General features: G+C 46.9%; 1 protein-coding gene across 1 annotated transcript in view; it reads right to left on the reverse strand.

Annotated features, from left to right (window-relative positions):
- Window positions 1–4,005: 4,005 nt before the first annotated feature.
- The window catches only part of DNAH1 (dynein axonemal heavy chain 1), a 106,487-nt gene continuing 94,639 nt past the window's right edge, over window positions 4,006–15,853 (reverse strand). Inside the window, exons 65-78 of the mRNA XM_088482037.1 lie at window positions 13,593–13,744; window positions 8,516–8,712; window positions 8,190–8,334; window positions 7,691–7,849; window positions 7,363–7,494; window positions 7,107–7,277; window positions 6,731–6,910; window positions 6,421–6,597; window positions 5,720–5,887; window positions 5,513–5,643; window positions 5,233–5,377; window positions 4,912–5,118; window positions 4,434–4,668; window positions 4,006–4,326 (exon numbers count right to left, since the gene is read on the reverse strand). Of these exons, the coding sequence (XP_088338163.1) occupies window positions 4,205–4,326; window positions 4,434–4,668; window positions 4,912–5,118; window positions 5,233–5,377; window positions 5,513–5,643; window positions 5,720–5,887; window positions 6,421–6,597; window positions 6,731–6,910; window positions 7,107–7,277; window positions 7,363–7,494; window positions 7,691–7,849; window positions 8,190–8,334; window positions 8,516–8,712; window positions 13,593–13,744 (2,321 nt within the window). The 3' untranslated portion in view covers window positions 4,006–4,204. The remainder of the gene's footprint in view (window positions 4,327–4,433; window positions 4,669–4,911; window positions 5,119–5,232; window positions 5,378–5,512; window positions 5,644–5,719; window positions 5,888–6,420; window positions 6,598–6,730; window positions 6,911–7,106; window positions 7,278–7,362; window positions 7,495–7,690; window positions 7,850–8,189; window positions 8,335–8,515; window positions 8,713–13,592; window positions 13,745–15,853) is intronic.

Here is a 15,853-nt window from a genome sequence, read left to right on the forward strand (position 1 = left end):
TTAGCAGGGCAGACTCCTCTGCTGTCCACCACCCCTGAAACGATTGTGGACCCGTCACTGCACCCCAACCCCGGAGACTGGTGTTCGTCGTCAGGAGGACCCAATCCGGAATCCAAAAGGGGCGCCCCTTGGTGAGGTGACACGTCTGCAGCCACCAAGCAAGAGACAGACGCACCTCCAGAGAGAGCACCATCGTTTGAGCTTTTATCCGATGCGGTAATCTGTCACACCTGGATAGGATCAATTTCTGCAGAGGCCGGGAATGAAACTGGGCATATTCCACCATGTCGAATGTTGATACCATGGATCCCAGTAACTGCATTGCTGAGTGGATTGACACTCGGCGACTGTGGAGGCATCTGCGTACTCGCATCTACAAAGTGGAGATCTTTTCTGCAGTCAGAAAGATCCTTTGCTGTTGTGAATCCAACAGAGCTCCCAGATGGAGCATCGTCTGGGATGGAGTCAAGTTGGAGTTCCCCCAATTGATCAACCACCCATGAGTCTAAAGCACAGAAATCATAAGCTGTAGATGGTGGTGAAGTACCTCTGGAGACCCTGCCAACAGTAAAAGGTCGTCCAGTTAAGGTAACAGGCGGACACCCTGCATCTGCAGATGGGCTGCCATTACCGCCATAACTTTGGTAAACACCCGAGGTGCAGTAGAGAGGCCGAACGGCAGAACCCGAAATTGGAAAAGTTGTTGCAGTACAGCAAACCTGAGAAAATGCTGGTGAGCCGAAGTAATCGGAATATGCAGGTATGCATCCTGAATATCCAGTGACACCATAAAATTCCCAGGTTCCATAGCCAGTATAATTGAGCGTAAGGTTTCCATCCTGAACCGAGGTACCCTAAGGAATTTGTTCAGGGACTTGAGAATGAGGATAGGCCGATAAGATCTGTTCGGTTTCTGAGGTAACGGATCAGGTACAATGACTCCTGCTTGAAGCAAGGATTGTATGACCTTCTGGATTTGTAAGGCCTTGTCTTTGTCTGACAGAGGGCCTGTGCAGAAAAACAGATGGGGAGGTCTGCGGAAAGAGAGGGCGTACACATGAGAGACCACTTCTCTTACCCAGGTGTCTGTGGTGGTCTGACACCAGCACTGGGCGAACTGAAGAAGTCGGCCTCCCACCCTGGGATCCCCCAAGGGGAGGCCAGTCCTATCAGGCCAGGGACTTGTCGTCGGATGTCTCGTACTCCAAGCCTGCTTCTTGGGCTTGGCAGTCTTTTTGGGGGCTGACTGCCTAGGAAAAGGCTTACCCCTAGGCTTACCTTGGGGCTGATAGGACCGAAAGGATGAAGTCCGAGACCCTGAGGAAGTAGATGCCGAAGACCCGCAGATTTAGCCGCTGCCAATTTATCCACAGTCTTGTCCAGGTCCGGACCAAACAAAATTTCACCATTATAAGGCAAACCCTCTAATCCTTTCTTAGAGTCTGCTCTCCAAGAGCGCAGCCACAAGGAGCGGCGAGCTGAAACCGCAGCAGCCGAAATCCTGGAGGTTAAGAGGCTGACATCCAAAGCAGCCTCATTAATATAGGTAGCTGAATCACGGAGGTTGCCTACCAGTTTCACCTGATCTCTGGTAGCCTCTGAAGAAAAGGACTCCATAGCCTTGGCCACCCAGGAGATAGCCATGGCTGGCCTGGAAGCTGCCCCTGAAAGAGAATACATTGATTTTAAACAAACCTCCACCTTCCTATCCGTAGTATCTTTTAAGGAAGACATGGACGGCATAGGTAGAGAAGCACTTTTAATGAAGCGCGTTACATGAGAATCCACCACCGGTGGTGTTTCCCATTTGGTACAATGTTCCTTAGGAAAGGAATATGCATAAGCCAGGCGTCTTAGAGGCTGGTAACGCTTCCCAGGCGATTTCCAAGCCACATCCATGTGTTCTACTAGCTGATCAGATAAAGGAAATACCGCAGACGTAACCTTTATTTCCTTGAACAGGGCATGTTTGGACCGAGGAGCTGGTGGTTCGTCGTCCTCTATGACTGAGGCCGAACGGACAGCACGTATCAGAGCAGGAATATTGGTTTTAGACTTAGTCTCTGCCTCTCGCAGAGATGGCTCGGAATCAGAGACCTCTAGAATCTCCCCGTCATCAGATGTCAAGTCATCATGTAGTGCAGACTGAGATGACGGCATAGGCCTTTTAGCCGGTCTAAAGGTTTATTCCCCTGCAGCATAGCTTGGAGGGCAGTAGAGGTATCCGCCAGGGTCTGCACTGTAGTAGAGAACCCACGGAGGAGGCACAGATGGAATCTGCATGGGTGAGACCTGTTGAGGCAAAACCGACTGCTGTGGGAACCCCATCTGGGGAAACACGGGATACTGCCAAACGCCCCGCAATGGCCGACAATGCCTGAACAAAGCCCGCTCAAGGAGGCCGAGACCATAGAAGGGCCCGGAGGATTATAACACCTCACACATAACCCCTCTTGCACCATGTCTCCCACACCTAACCCTGCCGCACATGATTTGCATGACAGCAGGGCAGGAGCAGAATTGTGCCCATTATCCTCACTTTCAGACATATTGTAGAGAAGAAAGTGCACGCTGTATGTGACAAAACCACACCGATATTGTATAAATGTGAGGTATAATACACACCCTGACAACACTTGTACTGTAAGGGCTCAGAGAAAAAGGAACGGTATAGTAATATGGCTGACAGAATGAGTGAGAAACACAGACACACAGCGCTAGCTTAAAGTCACATACAATGCAGATAACACCTGCACAATCGCACTACAAGTCACCTGCACAGACTCTGTCTGGTAGGCTATAGTGCTACATACGCTGACCAGTATTTGAGGTGAGGTATGTAGGGGGACCCGGGCTCCGCACGTCCAGAGAGATCTGCGACTAGCCAGGGAAATAAAATGGCCGCCAGAGACCTCACAGGGGGCATACCCGTAGGAGGAATAGCTGCCTCAGCCCAGCCACACCGCAGTGGAAAGGCGCGCTGAGCGGAGGGGAGGAGCCTGCTGTGAACAGGGTACTTCCCACAGAAAGCTGCCTCCCCTGGCTGGCAATTAACTCCCGGGACGCTGGTATATGCGCCAGCCTAAGTCTCTGGTGGTATAGTGGAAGCGCAGGGTACCTAAGCCTGGCTCCACCTGCCGTCATCTCCGGCCGTTCCCAAGACCCGGAGGAAAAAGGACTGCTCAAAGCGGTTCATCGCAAGCAGTGACCCGCCGCTTACCTGTTCCCCGTGACGTCCGGCTGCAGTCCAGGGAGTCCTGCGGGGTCTTTGTGCTAGCACAGACCCCCGGAGTCCCGCCGAGATCCCCGGATCAGTACCGGCGTCTCGGCGCGGCAGAGTGGACGTCCTCTGGACAGTCTGCTCTGAAGAGAAACTATTGAAAATCTTCAGGGGCTGAAACAGCCCCACTGCTGTACAGTGACCCAACTCCGGCCGGGCGCCCAACGAAACTGAGGTGTCACTGGCCCGGGGGCGGGTTATAGAGGGAGACCCAGTGCATTCTGGGAGAAAAGTGCCCGGATGACTTTGACATCACCTATACCCAAGGTCTCCCTGTGGAGCCTATGGACCCTCAAGAAGAAATTGGACCATTTGTTGTTTTGAGCCAAATTGGAACGACACATCGTCAAGTGTGTACGCACTATTGCACGCTCCCATACGCCGTTCATCGCATCTTCTGATCAGTGCATGTTAATGAAGGACGGGACGACGCATCGGTCCGTCGTTCATTAAATCTTCTTATGTGTACTGGCAATCTTGCTTGGTTCAGGGAAAAACTAAATCGCCCCCACCATCTGCAAAATTGCTGGGTTGTCTAGTGTGTGTCTAGCTGTAGACAATTTTTTTACTAAATTGGGGTGTGAGCTGATATATGTGACTTTGTGTATAATTCTTGTCTTGGTTTTAACTTCTGTAAAATAACTAAATAACATACTACTTCTGAAATAAACACAAATGCTGCCTTGGGTTTTGTTAAACAGATTTAACAATGTTTATTTTCTGTACATTTGCTGAGAATAATCTGGTGACTTAATAAACATGAAGGGAATAGTAGCTGCAGCCAATAATCGCGTGGAACTACTGTATTTGATGAATATGTTGGTCCGACTTTTCTCACACTTGCTTAGCGGAAGGCCCCTTTAGGCTGGTTGTATGTTTAGGCTACGCCTGGGCGTTATGGTTGACCCGTTTTTTGGATCCACATCAGTAATCAAGGGCACATATAAGGGCCACGCCGCGCTTTATCCAGTGTGTTTGCGGCTTGCTGCTGGCCAGTTCCACTGCGATGACGTAGTTGGTGGAATGTCCCGTTGTTGACAGGGTTCCTACGATGACAAAATAATCCATTTTAATGTTCCATAACATACAGAGATGAAGCAACTGCTGGGGCTTTCCCCTACACCGCAGGTGATAATCACTGTGCATCTCTTACCTGCGCGGGTCAGGGTCTTGTAAATGGGGCACAGGTATGTCATAGAAGCGGTTGGCTTTCGTTCTGCCACTGGGACCAGCCAGATGATGGCCATCTCGGTGTAAAGTTCTTTGGGCCGTGATTCCGCCAGCTGCATTATTGACTTGTCCCAACAAGCTCCTTCCAGATACAAGCCATAAATATAGCATCCCTCCGAGGGGCGCTGTTTCAGATCTGCCACTGACTCGGTGAGGACCTGTAGAAGATACAGAAAGAAGAACATGTCTATGCATCCTTAAACCATAATACATTCCTAAAACATGCCTTACACCCACCAAACTGGCAAAAGATGGATAGGCTCTAAAGCAACAATACAATTTTGGGAGCGAAACGTTTGCTTTGTCAGTACCTCCCACAGAAATGACTGGAATAAGATGTGTAGCAATTTCCCCTATGTAGACGCGCCCTCATACACTGATATTTGGCGGCTTCACCTCACCTTAAAATCAAAGGAGATCGTGTCAATGGAAATGACGTGTTTCCTGGCGAAGTTCTGCAATGTGCCGGTTAGGAAAGCCTGTGGGAAGAACAAGCCGCTGATCCAGAACACAGCCGGTATCCCGTCAGTGATCCACTTCTGAAGGAAGTCGATTCTTTGCAGAAGATCTATGACCCAGGAAGCCAGAGGCTTCAAGGATGGATACGCCTGTAAAAAAGCATGATTCCATTATATTAGCTTGACCTGACAATAGATAGGAGGGTGGAGGGGACAACAATCATAGTATATAATAAAACTTGAGAATTGGGCCTGGACTCTCACCTTTGCCCTCCAGAGTTCTGGCACAGAATTGTTATATAGACTATTGGCCATAAGTTCCAGCTGAGAGGACATGACGACCTGGCCTTTCATAGCCTTAAGCAAATCGCCCAAAGTCTGGGAAAGGACGCTGAGAAGTCTGTTGTACCTGGTGGGGAAAGGAATAATGTTTATTATGTTTCTATACAGTCCTACACCACAAAATGACATATCACACCTCGGGGGTATAGGAGCTATTTCTAAATGATAACTACAATACACGAAGACGTCACACAGATCTCACCGTATGACTTCCTGAATCAAAACGGTGTTCATTGACTCCTGATACATAACCGGATACTTTGCCATCACTTCCTGCACTGGGATGAGCCGAGGGACCTTCTTCAGGATGCCCTCTGCGATTTCCTCCACCATCTACAGGAGGACACACACACAATGCTACATATCCATACAACCATCCAGGAGCAGTGCGCGCTGGCTCTATACTCACCTCGTCACGGCTCCCCCCGGTACTTTGCGTCCGTGGCTGGAGTGTCACCAGGGACCCTAGCAGGGCAAAGCTTTCGTTCTGGGCAAAAGTGATGTTTGCGTTTTCATGGAGTCCAAATAATTCCGTCAGATCGTTGAGTGGAAGTGAACGAATGTACTGCAAGTAACCCTGACACCGGGCGCCAAACAAAACAGCTCGTTAATATTAAGTCAAAGGATTAGTTAATATTCAGTTGTTGTGCATGAATCGGAGTAAGCCCATGGGTTCTGATAATTTGGGACAAACAGAGGACATCCCATGTGATGATATCTGATTGGTCCACAAGTTACCCCTCTTTTAGGTGTAGAGTGCAGGTCCGGCAGATATCATCATTGCACACTGGCTGGAGAATCACAGCTGTCTAAGCAGGTGATGGGAACCAAACCCAATGTTCTAGGACTTTGCCAGGAGTCCTGATAACACTATTACACACATGAAAACTTTAAGGCTTGTTACATGGGGCTCAGTATTTGTTTGTCCCATTTAACAAAATGTGGTAATGGCTGCAAACTATTGATAACAATTTGGTGATGGTATTTTCAGTTGGGTGCTGGCAAATTCATAGCCACGGACATAGAGATCAGAGGTGATAACTGAACATATGAGATGAAAACCAGTGTAAAGTACAACGGTCGGAAGTCGTCCATATTGGGGTTTCTCACCTTCAAGTCATAGATCGGACTAATTTGAAGATAGACTCCAGACTCTGAGAACTTGTAACCTTCTTCTAGAACCGGAGGCTGGTAAAAATCCTGCAGTATGCTCAGGAGGCAGCGTCTGTCCCAGTCATCGGTTACCCGGCCGCCATAATTAATCTCCCCGGCTGTGTAACGCAGGACCTGCCGCGAAAGTCACAACTCATTACCGGCCCGCATTTCTGTGTAGGGATAACCTCTGGTCACGTAGCCTCACATTGCTGTACTTAACATAAGTCTGGAACACCTAATCTACTCTTCTGTCTGGCGTACTCACCTTATAGGGGATGTCTGTATACTCGTCAAGAAACATCCGGAGCTGAGAGATGCAAATCCTGAGATCTCCATCTGTGAATTCGTAGGGAATGTTGAATCCTAATGGGCCAAACTTTCTCCTCTCCAGTATACTCCCGTGGAACAGGCAGAGAGACAGCAGGAGGGACTTGTACTCAGGAACCTGGTGGGTGAGAGTAGCGTCAATAACAGTAAGACGGAAAAGGGTGGCAGCTCAAAGCGCGTGAGGACCGTTACCAATGCGAAAGAGAAGATCGGAGAAGGTGCGATGGTCAGAGAGTCTAAGCCAATGGCTCATACACCTGTGGAAGGAAATAGCACATTGCACCTGAGTTACACCGACGAGGGCAGGTACACACCTTTCTGCTCTCATTCATTTCTGCATCGTTCAGGGTCAAGTACGTGCGCAGGAGATTGGCCTTCACGCCACGAGGAGGCTCAATGGTGAGCTTAGAGCCATTTTGGAGGATGGACACTGGAAACTGATTACTGGGCATACTGGTCAACCACACCCTAAAATCATGGTGCACCTAAAGAACCGGGAAAGTCGTAATAATCACTGAGAAACGTGCACAATAGCGTAAGAGAACGGATGGCCACCGTACAAGAACGTACTTTATCTGGGTCAATGGTCTCTACCAGTCTCTCCAGCGAGGGCATCCAGCTGGGTGCAAGATGACAATTCTGGAAAAAGACCCACTTCCCACGTTCTATGGCGTTACGCATCATGGCCTCGGCACGGGGACCCTGCAGATATGAATAAAACAATTTGAGACCTATAAAGGAAACCATTACAAATGTTACTAGAGAACAAGATTAACAAAATGGTGAGTAATTGGTTTGTATACAGGGTTCGTACAGTGATGCACAGAGGTAGGTAGCTTTGGTTATGTTGACGTTGAGAAGATGTTGGGTGGGGTAAGTTGCCCAGGGTTGTACTCACCTGTCCCTGGCCCAGCGATATAGCGTTTAGTTTCTTGGAGAACCTCATCTCCTCCGCAAACTTGTAAAGATCAGTGGCTGGGTCAGTGCCAGGGGAAAGGATGAAGATGAGCGGGGTGACGGGTGAGGACTCGCGGTACACAGCCCCCAGGTCTGCCGTCTAGATGAGAATAAACATATAACATACAACATAACGCTGGGTAAAAAATACTTCTTGCGATTCCCATGTTCATTAAATATGTTAACGGAATTTCTCGGCTGTGGCGAAAGCCGTCTGCTGCATTATACTGTTCCAGGACAGAGAACCGCCTAGGTTAAGTAATAGCTGCTCCAATCGTCCAATTGCGCGTCACCTACGCCCTCGATGTCACCTACCGTACAGTTTCCTGCTGCAGTGACAACTTTGTTAACTAATGAAATGTATCTTTTATTATAGTGGGCTACGGTTTCATTGCTCATTATAGGAAAGCCATTCTGATAATGACACTGGGGACAGGTACCTGGGGCTCGATGAACCTCTGTCCTAGGTGCTGGCACACATAGTCCTGCATGGCGTTGGTCACTTTGTCCCCTCGCAGACATCGCAGGATCAGCATCTTCTGGAAGGAGTCTAGAGTCTGGTCCCACTCACCGGGGAGTTTCTCTCTGGAAACACGCAGCATACAGATCATATGGCGGACTACTCATCCTGCTAACATTAATGCTGCCGACCTGCAGTCCATATGTGATACTTTACTATGAATTGTAAGTAAAAAGGTGACTGCGGTATCATTTATTTAAGTTATTGAGGACTATTAAGCTGTAGCACACAGTAAAGCTCTGTTACCGTTGGGGCTCGGGGCTGTCGCAGATTCTCCTGTACTCCGCGGTGTGTTCAGTGATTTGCGCTTTGATGTTACTGAAGTTACTTAATGTGCTCAAGGCCTGAATGTCCCTCCACGCTCGCTCTGTCAGCCACTCGGCACACGGGTTCTCGGACAGAGGGGGCGCTGTAGCCCCTGACAGCAAGAAGCGCCATTCGTCCTGTGGAGCAAATGGCGTCAGTGTGTCCTTTGTGTGTAAATACAGTATGTCATTGTGTCCTTTGTGTGTAAATATAGTATGTCATTGTGTCCTTTGTGTTTATATACAGTATGTCAGTGTGTCCTTTGTGTGTACATACAGTATGTCATTGTGTCCTTTGTGTGTAAATACAGTATATCAGTGTGTCCTTTGTGTGTAAATACAGTATGTCAGTGTGTCCTTTGTGTATACATACAGTATGTCAGTGTGTCCGGTTTGTGTACATACAGTATGTCAGTGTGTCCTTTGTGTGTACATACAGTATATCAGTGTGTCCTTTGTGTGTAAATACAGTATGTCAGTGTGTCCTTTGTGTGTACATACAGTATGTCAGTGTGTCCTTTGTGTGTATATACAGTATATCAGTGTGTCCTTTGTGTGTAAATACAGTATGTCATTGTGTCCGGTTTGTGTACATACAGTATGTCAGTGTGTCCTTTGTGTGTATATACAGTGTGTCCTTTGTGTGTACATACAGTATGTCAGTGTGTCCTTTGTGTGTACATACAGTATGTCAGTGTGTCCTTTTTGTGTACATACAGTATGTCAGTGTGTCCTTTTTGTGTACATATGTCAGTGTGTCCTTTGTGTGTACATACAGTATGTCAGTGTGTCCTTTTTGTGTACATACAGTATGTCAGTGTGTCCTTTTTGTGTACATATGTCAGTGTGTCCTTTGTGTGTATATACAGTATGTCATTGTGTCCTTTTTGTGTACATACAGTATGTCAGTGTGTCCTTTTTGTGTACATATGTCAGTGTGTCCTTTGTGTGTACATACAGTATGTCAGTGTGTCCTTTGTGTGTACATACAGTATGTCAGTGTGTCCTTTTTGTGTACATACAGTATGTCAGTGTGTCCTTTTTGTGTACATATGTCAGTGTGTCCTTTGTGTGTACATACAGTATGTCAGTGTGTCCTTTTTGTGTACATACAGTATGTCAGTGTGTCCTTTTTGTGTACATATGTCAGTGTGTCCTTTGTGTGTACATACAGTATGTCATTGTGTCCTTTTTGTGTACATACAGTATGTCAGTGTGTCCTTTTTGTGTACATATGTCATTGTGTCCGTTTTGTGTACATACATATGTCATTGTGTCCGTTTTGTGTACATACAGTATGTCAGTGTGTCCTTTGTGTTTATATACAGTATGTCAGTGTGTCCTTTGTGTGTACATACAGTATGTCATTGTGTCCTTTTTGTGTACATACAGTATGTCAGTGTGTCCTTTGTGTGTACATACAGTATGTCATTGTGTCCGTTTTGTGTACATACAGTATGTCAGTGTGTCCTTTTTGTGTACATATGTCATTGTGTCCGTTTTGTGTACATACATATGTCATTGTGTCCGTTTTGTGTACATACAGTATGTCAGTGTGTCCTTTGTGTGTACATACAGTATGTCATTGTGTCCTTTGTGTGTACATACAGTATGTCAGTGTGTCCTTTGTGTGTACATACAGTATGTCAGTGTGTCCTTTGTGTGTACATACAGTATGTCATTGTGTCCTTTTTGTGTACATACAGTATGTCAGTGTGTCCTTTGTGTGTACATACATATGTCAGTGTGTCCGTTTTGTGTACATACATGTCAGTGTGTCCTTTGTGTGTAAATACAGTATGTCAGTGTGTCCTTTGTGTGTACATACAGTATGTCAGTGTGTCCTTTGTGTGTAAATACAGTATGTCAGTGTGTCCTTTTTGTGTACATATGTCATTGTGTCCGTTTTGTGTACATACATATGTCATTGTGTCCGTTTTGTGTACATACAGTATGTCAGTGTGTCCTTTGTGTGTACATACAGTATGTCATTGTGTCCTTTGTGTGTACATACAGTATGTCAGTGTGTCCTTTGTGTGTACATACAGTATGTCAGTGTGTCCTTTGTGTGTACATACAGTATGTCAGTGTGTCCTTTGTGTGTAAATACAGTATGTCAGTGTGTCCTTTGTGTGTACATACAGTATGTCAGTGTGTCCGTTTTGTGTACATACATATGTCATTGTGCCCGTTTTGTGTACATACATATGTCATTGTGTCCGTTTTGTGTACATACAGTATGTCAGTGTGTCCTTTGTGTGTACATACAGTATGTCAGTGTGTCCTTTGTGTGTACATACAGTATGTCATTGTGTCCTTTTTGTGTACATACAGTATGTCAGTGTGTCCTTTGTGTGTACATACAGTATATCAGTGTGTCCTTTGTGTGTAAATACAGTATGTCATTGTGTCCGTTTTGTGTACATACAGTATGTCAGTGTGTCCTTTGTGTGTAAATACAGTATGTCAGTGTGTCCTTTGTGTGTACATACAGTATGTCAGTGTGTCCTTTGTGTGTAAATACAGTATGTCAGTGTGTCCTTTGTGTGTACATACAGTATGTCAGTGTGTCCGTTTTGTGTACATACAGTATGTCAGTGTGTCCTTTGTGTGTACATACAGTATGTCATTGTGTCCGTTTTGTGTACATACAGTATGTCAGTGTGTCCGTTTTGTGTACATACATATGTCATTGTGTCCGGTTTGTGTACATACATATGTCATTGTGTCTGGTTTGTGTACATACAGTATGTCAGTGTGTCCTTTTTGTGTACATACAGTATGTTGTATTGACTTCTTCCGTTTATATACGCAGAGTGCTGGTCATCTTGTCTCTAGTTTGCATACTAGTTACTTCATTTTAAACTGTGATGTTATCCAATAATTGTTGACAGAAATCCTGGAATTCACATTTGCAAATAGCGCTTACCTTTAATTAGATTTTAGCAGTTTGTTTTCCAAGTTGATTAAAACAAAGATCTATACCAATTGCTGGCAGACACAATTCTATTACTCGAACACGTTTAGACTTTTTGGGGTCAATTTACTAAGAATCGTGTTGGTCCCGATTTGCATTCCCAGGTGATAATATCACTTTTTTTGCAAATCGGTAATTTACTATCATTAAAGTCGGGTGATTTGGTCATTTTTTTCTGGTTTACCCCCATACCCACCGCTCCAGGAGTGCGAGGAAGAGCCCCGGGCTTCAGACCGAGCCTGAGGTTCGGGAGAGGTGGGACCCCTTTTTATGGGGTCCCCACCTACCCTGAGATCCCCTGCTTGGCCTGAGCGGCTTGGGGTGATAATGCTTTGGACTTGGAGACCCGGTAATAGGGTCTCTGGGCTTTGGCATTACACCCCGGTCGTTTTGGGTCCGGTGCTGGTTTTAAATATAGGGGGACCCCTACGCAATTTTTTTTCCCCCATATATTTAAAACCAGGACTGGCCGTGCAACCAGGTGCTGGTACCTAAATTACGGTGGAACCCTACTCATTTTGTTCCCCGTAATTTTAGGTACCAGGACAGGCTGACAAGTCCAGGGCTGGTTCGGCTTTTGGGGGGGGGAAGGGGGGGGGGGGTGGGATGACACACCCCACGTCATTATTTATTGAGAAATTAACCCTTAAAATATGAAGAAATAAACAAGCAGTCTGCACATATTTCACTTATATGTGCAGCCTGCTTGTACGGGAGAGAAATTCGGACGGTGAAATCAGGACTTTAAAACGGACAGGATTGACCAAATACACCTTCATGCAAAACGATCCTGTCAAAACCGGGAGCTTGGTAATTCCCGATTTTTAAAGTAAAAAAAAACAAAAAACGGGCGTTTTTGATCGATCCTATCCGAGTTGAAAAACGGGACAATCGGGACCAAATCGAATCTTAGAAAATGTACCCCTTTGTGAGCTAGAACCTTGGCCCTGATTCAGAGCCGGACGCTCTGAATCAGGGCCGGGCTTTTTTTTTTTTTAGAACGGCCTCCTGGCCGCTCGCATAGCTGTGGGTGACCACCCACAGCTATAGCGAGCGGCCAGGAAGATGGTCGCGATGGTCAAGACCATCGCGACCATCGGGCTTGCGACAAGACCCTTGTGGTAGGGTCTTGTAGCCGCAAGCCCCAGAGAGATTTCGGCCGAAATCACTCCCACTGACATCACTCGTGATGTCAGTGGGGCCGGACCCAAACGGTAGGCGTTCACATGGGAACACCTCCGTTTGGGCAGCCACCCCCCCCCCGGCCTGCCCCCCGCTCCTTTGGAGCGAGACCCGGAGCGATGGTTTGCCCGTCGCTATCCGGCTCCGTCGTGCGCATGCGCTCTGGGCCACCATCGACCCGGTTGCGAGCGTTCAGCGCTTGCGACCGGGTCTGAATCAGGCCCCTTGTCCTGGAGAATTTAAGCTGACAATTCATTGGAACTAGTGAACGCTGAGGCACGAGGCAGATTTTGTGACCAGAAACAAAAATATTTGGTGCAGGCCACAATATGGCTACCTCCACAGCATGCAGACAGTGGGCCCGATCCAGAGCCGCTCGATGTTATAGCCCTGCGCATGCGCCGCGTCCGGCGTGCGCATGCGCGAGCCCCGCAGAGCGACTGAAGTTCAGTCGCTCCAGGGCTCGCAACAAGGCGTTTGTAGGAGGGCTCACTGTCATCACTAGTGAAGTCAGTAGTGAACTTCCTGCTCCGTTAGAGCAGGAAGTCCACTCGGGTTTGCGTCAGTCGAGACCCTACCCCAGGGTCTCGTCGCAAGCCCGATGGTCGCGATAATCGTGATGGTCTCTAGCCCGCTCGCACAAGCTGTGGGTGGTCACCCACAGCTTTGTGAGCGGCCTGGAGACAAAAAAAATAAAATACGCCCACAGACCCAGCGAGCGGCCAGCGTCTGCGAGTGGGTCTGAATCAGGGCCAGTGTGCGTTAATAAGTGAAGCGCAGCTTAACAGCCTGAATTGCTGAGACCTTCCCCTAGCGCCATTACTGTATGGGACCGTGGCGTTTGGCAGCATCCTCTCACCATATTTATGAGCCCCTTGTCCATGAGTATCCGCACGCAGAGCAGGAAGGAGAACATCAGCTTATGCTTCTCAAAGAGACTCCGGCACACGTTACAGTACAGACTGAAGGTAAAGTACGTGTTTATGTTCTCTATCCTTGTCTCCACCGTTTCTGAAACAGCAAATGACAGGCCTGGATTACTGCCACGTCCCCACGGGCCGTCTCACACAGAGAGGACACAGACTTCTACATAGAATCACATACTACAGATAAGACCATGGACGATGGATAAGTCTTTGTATTACACAAGACACACAAAGCCATGGACCTCAGGGGAACGAGCATCAGACACGACAACATATACAGGATACATACAAGATGGATGTAATGGACTGCATGGTTGATGTGGATTCAGTGGTAACACTGGACCCATGAGACAGAAGGGTAAATTTACTAAGAATTGTGTTGGTCCGAGATTGCAATTACAAGTGTGTTTTGCCATTTTTTCACACTCGGAAATGTACTAAAGGCAAACACGGGTGTGTTTTGTTCTTTTTTTTTTTAAATTGTATTTATATTAGCATTTTTAGCAGTAGATAAGCATAGAAATAGCAGAAAATAAATACAAACACATAGATGAAAAATGCTAATTTAAATAAAGGGAAGGATGAGAAAAGTGTGTGTGTGTGTGTGTGGGGGAGGGGGGGGTTGCCCGGGGTCACAAGAGAAAGAGAAAAGTGGGATATTGAGGAGAAAGAAGCGATAGAGCATTAACCAGCCAAGTAGACATACAGCACGTGAGGTCTATGAGAGAGGGAAATAATTAAGCGAGAAGATCCACAATACTTCTAGGAGCAGCATTAGTGGGAGAGGGCTGATTTAGAGTAAACCATTTGAATACATTTGGGTGATTTGTTGTGGAGGTAAGCAGTTATCTTTTCCATACTGTAGCTGCTATATGCCATATTTTATTGATGACTATTTTTAGGGAAGGGGGATCAGGTTGCTTCCAATAAGAAGTCATAAGGCATCTAGCTGCATTAAGCATCTGGGAGACTAACTTATCTGATTAGTTTATCCAAAGATGTAATAGGAAGCCCCAGAAGAGAAGACCACAGATCTCTGACAACTATTGAGCCAATCACTTTACTCGCTAGGGCCGCCACCGCATCCCAGAAAACTAACATTTTTGGGCAGGACCACCAGATATGAATGAAGGTGCCTGTCTCTCCACACCCTCTCCAACAAAGTGGAGATGTACAGTAGACCGGAATATCCTATTTCACGAGTGTGTTTTCATAATTCTTTCTGCAAAACCTGGGTGAACTCACAAACAGAAATAAATACACCATCGGCCAAACTCGCAGGTACTTCCAACGGACAAGGATACAACACGGCAATTTACCAAGAATCGTGATTATAATCATGGGTGTAAATTAAACAAACTCACCACCAAAATAGAAGTTTCAAATAGACTACCTCCTGAGCAGCGTGAAAACATACACAGACCAGTTTCTGTTAGCAAGCATACAAAGTGTTAAAATGTAAAAAAAAAAAAAAGGTGTGGGGCCACCTTCCCAAGCATAACCAGCTCCAGGCTCTGTGAGCCAGTCCTGGTTGTAAAAGTACGGGGAAAAAAATGGTGTGGGGTTCCCCATATTTTTTAAAACCAGCACTGGGCTCCACTAGTTGGGGTGTAATGCTGCAGCCAGGGGACCCTTTCACTGGGTCCCCCAACCAAAGCATTAACACCCTAAACTAGTCAGCCCAGTCCGGGGATACCAAGGAAGGTGGGGACCCCCCAATAAAGAGGTCTCCTCTCTCCTCAGCATCCCAGGCCTGGGCTGAAGTCCGGGGCTTTTCCCTGCATCCCTGGCCGGTGGGTGCAGGCGTAATGGTAATAACAATCATAGTTTAATATTGATTTTGTACAGTGGGACTACAGGTCCCAGCGTGCCTGCCCTTTGGCTCTTGTAGAACTGCAAGTGCCAGCAGGAGGCCGTCACCGGTGCCCCCACTAAAAACACAAAAATGTAAATAACCACAGTACACACACACTCCATAGACAGTAAAAGTTTATTACATACACTAACACACTATACTCACCTTGTCCCCAGTCCTTTTTACCAGTAGCATCCCGGTGTGCGGATAACCTACCCCTTGGCGCAGGTCGGTCCTCTTGTCCAGTAGCATTCCGGGCATTAAAAACAAAAAAAATGCATTGTCCCAAGCCGTTTTGGACTGAAGAGCTGTATGTGTTTACATGATTCTTGGTAGATT

Source organism: Taudactylus pleione, unplaced genomic scaffold (genome assembly GCF_031769625.1).
Source record: "Taudactylus pleione unplaced genomic scaffold, aTauple2 ptg000281l, whole genome shotgun sequence".
Lineage (NCBI taxonomy): Eukaryota > Metazoa > Chordata > Amphibia > Anura > Myobatrachidae > Taudactylus > Taudactylus pleione.